General features: G+C 45.4%; 2 protein-coding genes across 5 annotated transcripts; both read left to right on the top strand.

The window, feature by feature from the left end:
• Nucleotides 1–129: 129 nt before the first annotated feature.
• Nucleotides 130–3,989, top strand: LOC108091245 (mitochondrial potassium channel ATP-binding subunit). Its single transcript, XM_017190357.2, has 5 exons — nt 130–310; nt 464–821; nt 1,087–2,103; nt 2,646–3,251; nt 3,632–3,989. Exons 1-5 carry the CDS (start codon nt 261–263, stop codon nt 3,815–3,817), a joined length of 2,217 nt encoding a protein of 738 aa, XP_017045846.1. The 5' UTR covers nt 130–260; the 3' UTR covers nt 3,818–3,989.
• A 402-nt stretch (nt 3,990–4,391) lies between these two features.
• On the top strand, nt 4,392–13,817 carry LOC108091217 (LIM domain kinase 1). 4 transcript variants are annotated; one of them, XM_017190317.1, is made up of 6 exons: nt 4,392–4,624; nt 6,503–7,176; nt 8,127–8,192; nt 8,286–9,525; nt 9,591–11,172; nt 11,666–13,817. In XM_017190317.1, exons 2-6 carry the CDS (start codon nt 6,542–6,544, stop codon nt 11,968–11,970), a joined length of 3,828 nt encoding a protein of 1,275 aa, XP_017045806.1. In that variant the 5' UTR covers nt 4,392–4,624; nt 6,503–6,541; the 3' UTR covers nt 11,971–13,817. The 4 variants fall into 4 exon arrangements, with proteins under 4 accessions (XP_017045806.1, XP_017045807.1, XP_017045808.1 ...); XM_017190318.1 differs by lacking the exon at nt 8,127–8,192; XM_017190319.2 differs by lacking the exons at nt 4,392–4,624; nt 6,503–7,176; nt 8,127–8,192 and adding an exon at nt 7,681–7,824.
• The last annotated feature ends 587 nt before the right edge of the window (nt 13,818–14,404 follow it).

Raw genomic sequence — 14,404 nt, 5'->3', positions numbered from 1 at the left:
TCAGTAAACTTGGTTCCTTTATCGCATTGAGCGGGAATCCCCTTTTTACTGTACGTCCAACTATCGATATTTCGTCAGCTGATTATCGCTGGACACACGGGTATGCGTGTGCCTATCAGCAAAGTTCCACCACCAACGGCACTGGCAACAACAACAACACGGCAACAAATCGACAGACAACAACAACGACAATAACAACACTGATGCCTTAGCGCTTGCGTATTTTGTTGATATTTGCTAGCCACGCGAGACGAGAAGAGATGCTGCGCCTACTCGTGTCCAACTGCGGCCGCAGCAGCGATTTGTTGAGGTAGGAGTCCTGGGGGTGACCCGTCCGAGGGTCAGGGACTGGCGATCCGCATGGCCAAGCTACACCTGGCCTTCAAACACACCCCCTGACCCTCACTCTGGTTATGTCATCAATCACAAACCTATTTTTACCTCGCCCGCTTTTTTTTCGTAGTCGCCACCTGCTTCAACCCACGCAGCAGCCACTGCCACGCCTCCAGAATGCCGCCCGCCTGATGCGTCAACATTTGCGCGGCACAAATGCCAAAGGAGCCCCTCATCCGCCCACGCCTACAAACGCCAGTCGCCTGCTGCACACGACACGCCTCCTCTTATGGGGCGGCGGAAGTCTGTCCATCGGCCTGGGCGCCCGCTCCTGGTGGGCGGGGCGGAACGCAGTCGTCCACTGCGAAGGCAGCCGGCTGGCCATTCGCAAGGAGGAAGAGGAGCCGGCGGAAGAGCAGCGGTTCGACTGGCACCGCTTGTGGGCATACCTGGAGCCGCATCTCTGGGAGCTCATCGGAGCGATATGCGTAAGTGCCTGGGTCACTTAGGTACCTTTAAAAAGGTTAAGAAAATGCAGCAGCAGCAGCAGAGCAACAAGTTAAAGTGTTGTCAGTTAAATAACTCAGAGGAAATTGTAATCCAGAGACTTCAGCAGCAGGATAGTGTCCAAAAGTCGGATCGTATAATGCCTTAAGTTAGTTAGCTAGTTATTCGAGACGCGCATCTATCTAAATATGTTTTTAAAACCTGTGTTACTATACATTTTACTAATCCTACTCCCATTGCTTGCAGGCCGCCCTGATAGTGGCGTACATCAACATCCGGATCCCGAACCTGCTGGGCGACCTGGTCAACACACTGGCGAGATATGCCAACACGTACGTGACGGATCCGATCAACAACTCGTTCGTGAAGGACGTGAGCAAGCCGGCCGGCAATCTGCTGAGCCTTTACATGCTGCAGTCGGGCTTCACCTTCATGTACATCTATCTGTTGAGTCGCGTTGGCGAGCAGATGGCGGCCAAGATGCGCCAGGATCTGTTCACGCAGATCGTCGTCCAGGACATTGCCTTCTTCGATGAGAATCGAACCGGCGAGCTGGTCAACCGACTGACCGCCGACGTGCAGGACTTCAAGACCTCCTTCAAGCAGTTCGTGGCCCAGGGACTGCGCAGTGCCGCCCAGTTGATCGGCGGCAGTATATCGCTCTTCATGATCTCACCGCACATGGCGGCCATTGCGCTGGCCAGTGTTCCGTGTGTGGTGATGTTCATGTCGTATCTGGGCAAGAAACTGCGCTCGCTGAGCAAGAGTTCCCAGGCGCAGGCGGAACGAGCGACGGGAGTGTGCGAGGAGGCGCTGTCCAACATCCGAACGGTGCGATCCAGTGCGTGTGAATACCGCGAGATGCAGCTCTTCGAGGCGGAGACGAACGAGGCGGCGCGACTGGCGCAGGAACTCGGCTATGGCATCGCCATCTTCCAGGGTCTGACCAACTTCTTCCTCAACACGCTAGTCCTCTCCACGCTCTTCATGGGCGGCCACCTAATGTCCACGGAGAGCCTGTCGCCGGGCGCTCTGATGGCCTTCCTCGTCGCCTCGCAGGGTGTGCAGCGATCCCTCGCCCAGGGGTCCATCCTGCTGGGCACCATGATCCGCGGCATGACCGCCGGCACTCGGGTCTTCGAGTTCCTCTCGCTGCAGCCGAAGGTGGAGCTGCTGCGCGGCTATGTCATCCCGCAGGAGCGCCTGCACGGCGAGATCCGGTTCGAGAACGTCTCCTTCGCATATCCCATGCGACCCGACCATGTAAGTTATCCTTTGTGTCATAAGTTTACATATCTAAAGGTTCCCTACTCAAATCAATGTTGTGTAATTTGAAGAGTCGTAAGATTTTTATGCAACATTGACCAACTTCTTATCGCTTCCGCAAATAGATAACCATTTTATAGCAGCCACAAACTTTAATAGCTTATATTTACGGCTAAGTGATAAAAAGATTACCACCTGCGTAATAAAAAAGGTTATTTACTTTCATAAATAAATTGATAAATTAATATTGGCAAATATTTATGGATTAGATTTCGTCGATTATATGTTGGACTAACAATATTTTCGTTAATTTTAAATTTAAACACCCTTTAATATTTTTTTTCCCATTGGCTTATATTATATTTAAAGCTCAATATAAAATAGTTGCTTCTTTGAAAAATACAAAAATATAAGTAATCTTTAACATTTTAATAGAATTCTAATAGAGATATTTAGACCGTGGAAACATTTATCATATTTAAATAATATTAGTAAGTAATTTATTCTAAAAGTCTCTATTATTTTGTATCTCCTCGCAGGTGGTTCTCAAGGACTTCAACCTGACGCTCCGCCCGGGCCAAACGGTGGCCCTGGTGGGAGCCAGTGGATCTGGGAAGTCGACAATAGCATCGCTGGTGGAGCGCTTCTACGAACCATCGGCGGGCAATATCAAACTGGACGGCTACAAGCTGTCGGACATCTCGCCCTATTGGCTGCGATCCAATGTCCTCGGTTTCATCGAACAGCAGCCGGTGCTGTTCGGCACCTCCATATTGGAGAACATCCGGTACGGCAAACAGGATGCCGGCGAGGAGGATGTGTTTGCGGCAGCGCGACTCTCGCAATCGCATGACTTTGTGACCGCCCTGCCCGACGGATACGCGACGCATGTGGGCGAACGAGGCACCCAGTTGAGCGGTGGCCAGCGGCAACGCATCGCCATTGCCCGGGCGCTGCTCAAGAATCCCCGCATCCTTATCCTGGACGAGGCAACGAGTGCGTTGGACGCCACCAGCGAGGCGGAGGTGCAGAAGGCACTGGACACCGCGGTGAAGAACCGCACCACCCTGGTGATCGCCCATCGGCTGTCCACGATACGAAACGCCGACCTCATCGTCGTCCTCGACCAAGGACGCGTCGTAGAGGTGAGTTTTTCTATGGCCAGTTATTTTTACTTAATTGTAGTTAAAAGAAGCAAGGTAGAAGCACCTTTGTTGCTGTTACAGTCTCTCAGATTTTAACAAATTCCTTAGCTTTCCCTTCTTAAATGCTTAATATAATATTTAAAGAACTTTTGACTAAATCATTCGCAAATAAGATTTGTAACCAGCGAGAAGCAAAGGCCAATCCTGGCTTTTATAAATTGTTCTTGTATTTATTTATTTATTTTATTTTAATAAGTTTTGAATTTGAAATGTGTAATTTGTGTAATGAGTACAATTTTCCATAAATTCCATTTAAATTACTTATTTTAAGAATGCAAGTTTCTTTAAAGTAATGTATTTTATTTTCTCCTTACTTTTAGACCGGCAAACATGACGAATTGATGGCCAAGCGGGGCCTGTACTTCGAGTTGGTCCGCCAGCAGGAGCGGCGTGACATCCAGGAGCAAGTCCAAGCCGTGGAGGACGTGGTGGCCGCCAAGGAGCAGCAGAAAATTGAGTCAGTGAGCAGCAGTTCTGGCGGCAGGACGAACACCGCCCAGGGCTAAACGATCGTAGGCAAATTGATGATTCCCTGTACACTTAACTTATTAGAATGTTTTGTTTTCACTTTTTTATTTCCAACTGACCAAAAACAAAAAAAACTGGTGAGAGACGCTAACGATAAGTATACAATAAAATAAACGCTGAAGACAGTATTGTTTTTGTTACAAAACGCAAGTATTTCATTGCCATTATCAAAATTTTCACTGGCTTTCATCAAACTGGTTTGGGTTTGTTATTAATTTGGGGTGTAAATGTGTTGAAAAATTTATAAATAAAGAAAAACTAAGATTTGCAATATTGTCCGTTAAATTTATTTAAAAAATCCTGCTTAAAATCACCGCACTGCTTTACCCAAAACAAACAGTGCCTTAATTAAAATGTGGTCACACTGCACAAAAAGTGATAGCTTTTAATTTAAAAAGCTTAATTCGATGCCCACATATCTCAACACAAACAACAATTATATAAATTAATTTTAAAAATGAATAAAGTTAATTGTAATTATATTTTCTTAAGAGTTGGCGGTTTCTAGCCGATAGTTCTGGAATATTTTAATGTTACATTTCGGTCACACTGGCGCGATTGTATTTTATTTTGTGTGGTTTTGTTGTTGTTTTGTTTATTATGCATTTCTTTTTTATTGTTTGAGTTCGCGAGTTGTGCGTCGGCATTTCAATTGAGTCCGCGGCATTTCGGCAGCTGTGGCCAATAACTGCATGGCGGGATAAAAATTAAATAAAAAAGGCGACGAAAATCCAAATAAATGTGCAATGTGCGTCAAGTTAATAGCAACACAAACGAACAATTATGTAAGTGTGTGTGTGTTTAGTTTAATATAGTGTACAAAAACAACAATGGAAACAACAACAAACTGGTAACAATAGACGCGCATGTTGGTAAAACCAGTTGTTGTTGTTGTACCTGCTTTGGGCCATTGCTAATGTCGTTGTTGTTCCCGTTCTCCCACACACATTTTCTAACAATTTGTGAGTGTGTGTATGAGCAGCACCTGTACGCGTGTTCGTGTGCGCCTGGGGGCATGTGTGTGAGTGTTGTGCTGCTGCCTCCGCACGATGGGCAGATTTGTTAATTATCCTGGTCGAAAATAAACATGCTCACATTGCCTCAGTGAATTAATTGACTTAATTAACATAAATTGGCTGCATGTTTTCATAGGAACAGTTTATTATACGGATTACTTTCGACTATAGTGCTAATAAGGTCCAATAATAATTGTATGATTTATTAAGAGTGGGACATTGAAGTTAATGTTCTAGGCTATACTAGGAGATTTTAAAGCTTTTGTCTTGTGTATATACCTCTATAAATTCAGATATTTGTTTAAGGCAACATCTTAAAAACTGTTTTCCTAAATTATCATTTGTACATTAATATCACTTTGAACTTGTATAGTAAGCTTTTAAAATACCAAATAAATAATTGTTTAATTGAGAATTCATGGAATGTGATAGGAAGGACATTACCCCAATGGGATTTCAGCTCAGGTTTGGCGACCACTGTGCCTGCATGCCAGTGTAAGTGCGATAGTGTTTGGATGGCGCATTCGTCATTCATTGGCATAATTTACGCGGGCGGGAGCGAGATGGCAAGTACAACAACTACAGTTAGCTCAGCTGAAGTGCAATTGCGATTGCAGTTGCTTTGAAGACCCGTGGATATTGCATCAACTTCGTTTTCACGGTCAATGTTGAGATATGTGCATGCATATAAACAGTATGCCAAGCGATGATCCAAGCAAGAAACGCCGGACAGTCAATCAAAATCGAACTCAATGGCTCTAGTTTTTGCATTCCAATGGAGCTCGCTGACTCAGGATCTCGACCTTTATCGCGTGTGATTTATTTCCAGAATTGAACCCTAAAGTAATGACCACCGACTCACAGATATTTTTTGTTCTGTCTGTTCTTTTGTTATGATTGTACACAAAAAATTTTCTGATTAAACACAATTTATAACTACCGAGAAGATACTTGGAAGCTATACGATACCCGGATAAAATTCTTGAGATACAATTTTCTAATAGACAATTTGTTTCCATCTACGCAGTGCTAGAAACTATTAGGAATTTTATCGTTTTTTACATTTTACAGAACAAAAAAATAATATAATTCTAAGGAATTAATTGAGTTCAGTTAAACAAAAAATGCTTTGCAATCAACTAACGTTATACGTTGTCAATTCTAAAAAAAAACCCTACGAATCAAACGCCTATATTCAAAAGCTCACGTAGGACAATCTGACAAAAATTACGTTCTATAAAATATCTTATATGTATGTATTAATTTAATCAAAAAGTGTTCAAAAGCCCATTTGTATGTTGATAACCCTTTTTTTCGACAATGAAGTTAACATTTCAATTAAAAACGAAACAATTTCTTTGCCTAATAAATTTCTTAATGTCTTTTTATCAACAATACTTATAAATGGTTACTTAATATAGATAAAAGATATACATATAGTACTGCCACTGTCTTATTGGAATTTAAAATACAAACATATATGGAAAGTATAGATAAAACCTTAGCCAGTTTGAGTGCCTTGTTTACGATTATTTCCATTATATGGGACATTTTCCGTGACTGTTGGTCTATATTTACTATATTTAATACGGATTCCGTCATTTGTTAATATATATGTTTCCCCCTCCGTACCTTTTTTTCCTATAGTGCTAACGTAATCGGAATCGAGGCACACAAAAACATTCCATGCATCACCAGCAGCGCCTGCGGGCAAATGGCGGACGAGGAGGAGGAGGAGGAGGATTGGGATCGGTAACGGGAACGGTAACGGGAACTGGAGGACATGCGGCGCCAGGATATCCGCCAATGTGCGCCCATTGCCGTGGCCAACTGCTGCCCCATCCGGAGGAGCCCATCGTGATGGCCTTGGGCCAGCAATGGCACTGCGATTGCTTCCGCTGCTCCGTTTGCGAGGGCCACCTGCACAACTGGTACTTCGAGCGCGAGGGTCTACTGTACTGCCGGGAGGACTACTACGGCCGCTTCGGCGATGCCTGTCAACAGTGTACGGCCGTAATAACGGGACCCGTAATGGTCGCCGGCGAGCACAAGTTCCATCCGGAGTGCTTCTGCTGCGCCGCCTGTGGGGCCTTCATCGGCGAGGGGGAATCCTATGCTCTGGTCGAACGATCGAAGCTCTACTGTGGCCAGTGCTATGGCAAGAGGTCCTGCCAGCCGGCGGACGCCAAAGCGCGCATCACGACGGCCGGCAAGCCGATGCACTCCATCCGACTGGTCGAGATCCCCAAGGACGCCACGCCGGGTCTCCGGGTGGATGGTGTGGCCCTCGACGACGGCTGTCCCACGGTCCGCATTACAGAGTAAGGATTGTCCACACAGTTGGCCTATTTAATATATAAAACCCACTTTTATTTAGCTAAAATAATTTCGCATGCTTTTTTTTACCACAAATTCCATCCATTTCGCAATCATATTATAATAATTATGTAGATATATAATTTGTAATTCATTCAAGGCAAACGATGATTAACTCGACAGAATTACGGGTTTTAGTGACTTAAAAATTATTTTTAAGTGCATTAGCTGCATTAGCAAAAGGCACAAATTCATCATAATTTGATAAATAACATTTTGATTTAAAAAAAGGGAAAGGAAAATTCACGTAATTAGAAAGAAAAGGAAAATTCCCGTTACACGTTAACTTTTTATCCTTATTCATTTTCTAATATTTAAATTTATAAATTCCCGCACTTTTAGAAAAAAAAATCCCTTGTTTATTAGCATAAAAGTATGAGGACTCACGAAATGTTATTTTAAAAACTGTAATTTCTAAAAAAACAAGTTACGTTTGCTCTTTATGTTGGAACTTTCATATATTGTCTAAATTTGCTACACAAGAAAGGCATTCTGTACTTCAATTCAAAAATGGTTTTTTATTCAACTTTCGGAAAGCATTTGTACGATTTTGTAGTTTTTATTTTTGGGCCTTCAGCACCAATTAACAACAGGTAAAAGCGAGAGTAGCAATGTGAGTTTTCCCCTCTTGAAAAAGCAACGTGAACTACTGCCAATTACACATAATAGCGACAGAACATTTGTCCCCATTTCTACGCTTGTAAATTTGCTATTTGCTATTGATTTCTTTGTGGCTTATTTCCGTTTGCAGCTTAGTTGTAAAAGTTTTTGCAACAGCTTGTTAACTTCATCCCATGATCTCCCACTAATTCCGCTGGTGGCTTGCCCTCCGCCTCTTTCTGCATTTCTCCCCAAACATGCTTACACAAAATAAACAAACCAACCATTGGAACAGCTTGTTCTGTAACTTCTTCTTCTGGCTGACCTCGATGGCTGAGCAATGCTGTGGTGCCTCCTATAGGTAACACCCACTAACTCAAATGAAACCCATTCAATTAGGCAGTAAACCCCCATAGAAAGCCCTCTAATCTCTGATTTGTTCCCTTCTCCCCAGGATCGATGTGAATCTAACGAACTTGCACATTGGCGACCGAATCTTGGAGGTGAACGGCACACCAGTTAGCGATTCCTCGGTGGAACAGATCGACAAGCTCATCCGGAGCAACGAGAAGATGCTGCAGCTCACCGTGGAGCATGATCCGGTCCAGGTGTGCCGTTCGTGCAGCCAGGCGGACATCCAGCGAGCCATGTCCGCGTCCACGTTAATCCTGCCGCTCAGCACATCGGCCTCCAGCGTGGAGGTGGGCAGGGAACGGCTTTACAAGACGCCCGGCGATCAGGGTTCCAAGGCGAGAAAGCTCCGCCAGGCCACCAATGCATCGGCCACCATTCCGCCAGCAGCAGGAGCAGGAGCGGGCGCAGGATCTATAGCGATGACGCAGCTGAAGGAGAAGGAGCGCTGCTCCAGTCTGTCCAAGCTGCTGGACGAACAGCACCAGGCGCAACAGCACTCGGCGCATCCGCAACTCTACGATCTGTCGCGAACCCAATCCTGTCGAGTGGTCCAGAAACCGCAGAGAATCTTTCGCGCCTCCGACTTGGTCATTGGCGAAAAGCTGGGCGAGGGCTTCTTCGGCAAGGTGTTCAAGGTGACCCATCGTCAGAGCGGCGAGGTGATGGTCCTCAAGGAGCTGCATCGCGCCGACGAGGAGGCCCAGCGGAATTTCATCAAGGAGGTGGCCGTGCTTCGATTGCTGGACCACCGGCATGTGCTGAAGTTCATCGGGGTGCTCTACAAGGACAAGAAGCTGCACATGGTCACGGAATACGTGGCCGGTGGTTGTCTCAAGGAGCTCATCCACGACTCGGCGCAAACGCTCTCCTGGCCGCAGCGCGTCTGCCTGGCCAGGGACATCGCCTGCGGCATGAGCTACCTGCACTCGATGAACATCATCCACCGGGATCTGAACTCGATGAACTGCCTGGTGCGCGAGGATCGATCGGTGATTGTGGCGGACTTTGGACTGGCGCGCAGTGTGGATGCACCGCGTCTGCCAGGTGGCGTGAGCTCCTCGGATCGGGGTGGCGGTGGCACTCCAGGTGGCTATGGATCGGGAGCTGGCAGCGATGCTGCCATGTCGCCAGGTGGAACTCTAAGGCGCAGCAAGAGCAGGCAGCGAAGACAGCGCTACACGGTGGTTGGAAATCCCTACTGGATGGCACCCGAGATGATGAAGGGCCTCAAGTACGATGAGAAAGTGGATGTCTTCTCCTTTGGCATTATGTTGTGTGAGGTGAGAAGGCGATTGCATTCAGAACTTGCCGAACCTTTCATTTAATTCCCTACACTACTTTTCAGATAATCGGACGCGTGGAAGCTGATCCCGATTTTATGCCCCGCAACTCGGACTTCAGCCTCAATCAGCAGGAGTTTCGCGAGAAGTTCTGCGCCCAGTGTCCCGAGGCCTTTGTCAAGGTGGCTTTTGTATGCTGTGACCTCAATCCTGATATGCGTCCCTGTTTCGAAACCCTGCACATCTGGCTCCAAAGGCTGGCCGATGATCTGGCCGCCGAGCGGTTGCCGCCCGAGCGATTGCTGCACGAGATCGAGAACTTCCAGGAGTGGTACGCCAGCTCCGAAGATGTCCTGTCGCCCACTTCCCAGCGCAGTTTGAACAACCTCGACGAGCTGGTGAAGATTGCCGTGGAATCGGACGTATTGCCGGTGGAGAAGGAGAAGGAGAACCTGGTGATCAAGCCGCAGGATATACCAAAGTCACCGCATCTCGGCAAGGACTTCTCGCCCAGTGGCGAGCGATTGAGGGACAGTATGCGAGCGAGGCGCCGCCAGCGCTTCCTGGGCGCCCAGGAGGAGCGGCGCAATCTCACACCCGAAACCGAATCCAAGGAAAGAGCTCTAAAACAGGCGCTGAGGAAGTGCCGTCCGTTTGGGGAACGTGGCTACCTGGTGGACCTGCGACCTGGGGCCGAATTACAGCTGCAGGATGTGCGGGATCTGAACACCTATTCCGATGTGGACTCCAGTTGCGATACGAGTCTCAATTACCAGGAGGTGAATAGTCTGCCAGCAGCTGCAGAGGACGAGAAGCCAACGAAGTCGAGCAGGGAGGATCTGGAGGAGAGCGCAACCAGAACGGACTCCCAGCACCGACTGGCCATCGACGACATGCGCAATCGGTTGCACCAGTGCCGCAGCAAGTTCGAGCACTTGGAGGAGGCCAGCAGGCGGAACTTCAACCAGTCGCAGCACTCGATGCGCAACTTCTTCAAAACCCCACCAGTGGCCTTAAAGATGTTCCAGCGCCTGGAGCACGAGGCGGCAGCACTGAACGGTGGCAACAATTGCCCACCGCCGCCTCCGCGAACGCAGCGCATCAACCAGACGCCGATATTCGGTCGGAAGAATCCACCGGTGGCAAGTGTGGCTCAAAAGCTGCAGCATGCCGAATCGCTGGAGCATTTGGCCTCCAGCGGGATTAGCAAACAGTCGACCACGCCGGCGCCCAAGAGGAGCAAAGCCACCGCCACGACAAGAGGTCAGAGCAACAGTGGCAGTAGTGAACTGCCATTGCCACTCTTCCTGCCGCCTGCCAGCAATGGCCACCTGACCACCAGTAGCAGCTGTCCGCCATCCTCCGCTCTCGACTGGCTGCCCAAGAAGCACAAGCTGACGCTGCCACTCCCTCCGCCCTCGCAAGCGCCGCCGCAGCTGCCGCCGCAGCGAACGGGGAACAATCACCGCCTGCCGTCGTCGAGCAACAGCAAGGGCAAGCCACTGAAGCCGCCGCCCAGTCGAGCAGGCTCGCAAGGGATCCCCGCCAGCCATTGCGTCTCGCCGACCAGGAACAGCAGGCCCGCGTCTCCCACCAAGCACTTGGCTCAAAGGCACACTGCCTCCACGGCACAGCGACTGACTAATGGTAGGGAATTTGAAGAGCTAAAAACTAGAATTTGAGCTTAATGAAATGAGAACTTCGTTTTTTGCACAAGATGGAACTATTTCGTTATTAGAATTTCCATTGAAAAGGAAACCCTAACTTATTGATTTGATCAAACAAGTTCCTTTCTTCAATGGCTAAATGTTTCTTTAAATCAAGGGTACATAAGTATTTAACCCGTAAATTGTTCATGACCTAATGATCCTGCAAAAGTACATTTATAAAAAGTGATTCGATTGATCCAAAAAAACATAAATATTTCGTGTAAAATAGTTTTTTTTTTCATTATTTATCATTCATTTTTATATAAATTGTCTTTTAATTGATACTTCTTTGCCAATCGGTAAAATAATATTTTATCTGTTATTAAAACATGGTTAGCATTAGATGGAGTTATACATCAGAGTTATATTTAGGTCTATCGACTGTTCCTTTCCCTTTCCAACTAATGTTTAACCTCATTTTCCGTCTCCAGCGGTCGCAGCACACCAGCAGCAGCAGCAGCAGCAATCCTCGAAGACGACCCGCCTGAATATCCTGAGTCCGGAGAAGGTGCATCGCCTGGGAGCCCGTCTCAGTGATCAGAAGCAGAAGATGCGCGAAGAGGCAGCGGCGCAGGCGGCAGGAAGTGCTCCAACGCCTGCACCGGGAGCCGCAAACGGTCACCTTCAAGGTCATCGGACAGGGGCCTCCGGATCGACGAACTCGGCAGGTGGCGATAGGAGACGACGAGCAGCACCACCGCCTCCGGTTCGCACGCATTTCAATACCCGCTGTTAGCCGGTGACATTTTGACCTGCTCTAAATCCGCACACTCGATTGTCAAAATGTTGTGCGCAGTGTATTTATTGTTCCACTCAGGGAGCTCTTGCAAGCAGTGTTATGTGCCACTGAATAACTGTTGTATAAGCCTAACTTTTTGAACTACTTAACTGTTGTAACTCGTAATACTGCTCGCTTTTTGTATCGTACAGAAAATAGCCATATTCCTACTATTCCACCATCTAAGCATAATACGACTAAATTTCTGTTCTTCATTTGGTGTAACTAAGAGTTTATACAAAATAATTCAAAAGAACCAGTGAACCGTACCACTGTTATTAACGCAACTGTTATACGCACATGACATGAAATCAACATTCCAACAAAGTCCAGAAATCAAGTACGAAAAACGCAAAATAAATTTAAAACGAACAGCGAACTATAGCGACACTTTTGGAATTGAAGACTTAAAAGAGAAGAACCAGTATGTGGAATAACCAGAAATCGATTCCAAAAGCGGCATTCGACGACAGTTTTAAAAACCGTCGAAAAGAGAAGCAAAATTATGGAGATGCAGCTACGAATATAACAGTGATGCTCAAAGAAAGCCCAACGAAAACTGTTATACCCAGCTCTCTATAGAAAGTGTTTATTTTTTTGTTTCTAACATTCGATTTTATGTTTAGACTAAAAGAAGGTTAAGTGCCTGTTAAGAAGAAAACCAACAAGTTGCAATATTTACATAGATTGTATTACCCAAGCGAATAATTATAGTATTTAAGATTACAGGGTAACAAAACTGTTCCGACTAATCTAACGAACTCAACTAAATATGCTAAGCAATTACTTTTTTTTAACCCACTATTGTCTAACATAAAGTTATATCGAGAAAGAGATAGAGAATAACGGAGAAAGAGATGAAGAATAGGAAACTTGTGCCATGAAGCTGAGCAAAGAAAGAACGAAAGAATCTGAAGAATCCTTGCGACGAAGAGGAGGAACCCACCCACAAAAAAGACAAAACGACAAAGGAACGAAAAGAACTTTAACTAGAAAAATTGTGGTTAAATATTTTTTGATATACACGATATATAAATATATTTATATACATATTCCATAACTATATAGATAAACGTATTCCATGTTAGTGCTTAAATCTAATTTATTATTTATAGACTTTCCACCCATCCAATTCCCGTCCCCCCATTCCATGAACAATAATTAACCATGCTAAGGAACAGTGTTTTTTATGTATTGCGGAGGAAAAGTCTAACTTGTGTAATTGTGTAAGAATGTTTTTTGCTCAAAAGCAATTTTAGTTGTAAGTGATACACCCACGCTAACTGTTATACAAGCCACACGCACACACGCTCAAGCCTAATACTGTTATACTGTTAAACCGTGTACTTTATATAGCCATTATACATAAACCTATATATAGGATTGAAACGCTTTGCAATTAACAGCTTCTTTAAAACTCTTGAGCCTGGCCACTGTTATACGGCCGTATGCCCGTATAACAGTGGCTTCGCCCAATCGATCTAGCATTTAATTAAATCTATATAAAACAAATATGTGCGATATTTTTATATGCGGTTAATGTAATGTGTTGTGTATTTTGACTCCACTCCACCTTGTAACTACGTTTATACGCCTGCTATTCAATATGTTTAAAAGTGTTTCAAGTGTTTACAAACAACTAATACAATTCCTTGTAATCTCCATACCGTTGAACAAATGTAATCAGTGTAGCAACAATTTTCTGCCCAATTGTAAATAAGTTTACTAACTAGTAATTTTTTGTTGCCTAGTTATTTGGGTAGATAATTATTTGTAGTTACAATAAAAGCTTGTGTATAAACGTAGTTTATGACTCTCCTTTGATTTTAATCTTAAACCTTTTTTTTGTTAATAAAAAGTGAAAATTGGAAAAATTTAAGAGAAAATGTTATTTATGGGAACGAGGGAACTTTTTGGGGAAATCTTCGTGTAATTCGGAGTTAAAAGGAAATTGTACGTTGTTAAATAATTTTTTTTTTTATTGTGTGCTTTCCAAAATCTTTAAGGATATTTTCATTTTTTTTACAGAACCTAGTCTACAATTTCTTTTGTGTGATAGCAAGACCTAAACAGATGGGCATAACTGTAAGTTGCAAAAGTGGAGGCGGTGATAAGGTAAGACCCCGTTACGAGGTCGTTGCTTGTTCGTGTGTATCTGGTTTGCTCCTTTTCCGCATTGCCCTTTTCCAGGATACACGCACAGATATCGTGGAATGGAATTTGTTCAGACCATGGTCGGGAAATCGATGCAGGCCAACAGCCCAGGACAATACGGATATATGTATGTGTACGTGCAGCTCCCTGCAGTTTGTGGTCCTGCGCAGTGGTTTCCGATGTCCTTTCGTTTCCTTCCTTTTCTGGGAAAACAGGCGACGTTGCCGCGCTTCAGCTC

The sequence above is a fragment of the Drosophila ficusphila genome, unplaced genomic scaffold (genome assembly GCF_018152265.1).
Source record: "Drosophila ficusphila isolate 14025-0441.05 unplaced genomic scaffold, ASM1815226v1 contig_197, whole genome shotgun sequence".
Lineage (NCBI taxonomy): Eukaryota > Metazoa > Arthropoda > Insecta > Diptera > Drosophilidae > Drosophila > Drosophila ficusphila.
Note: the sequence above shows the minus strand (reverse complement) of the source record. Positions and strands in the feature narration are given on the sequence as shown.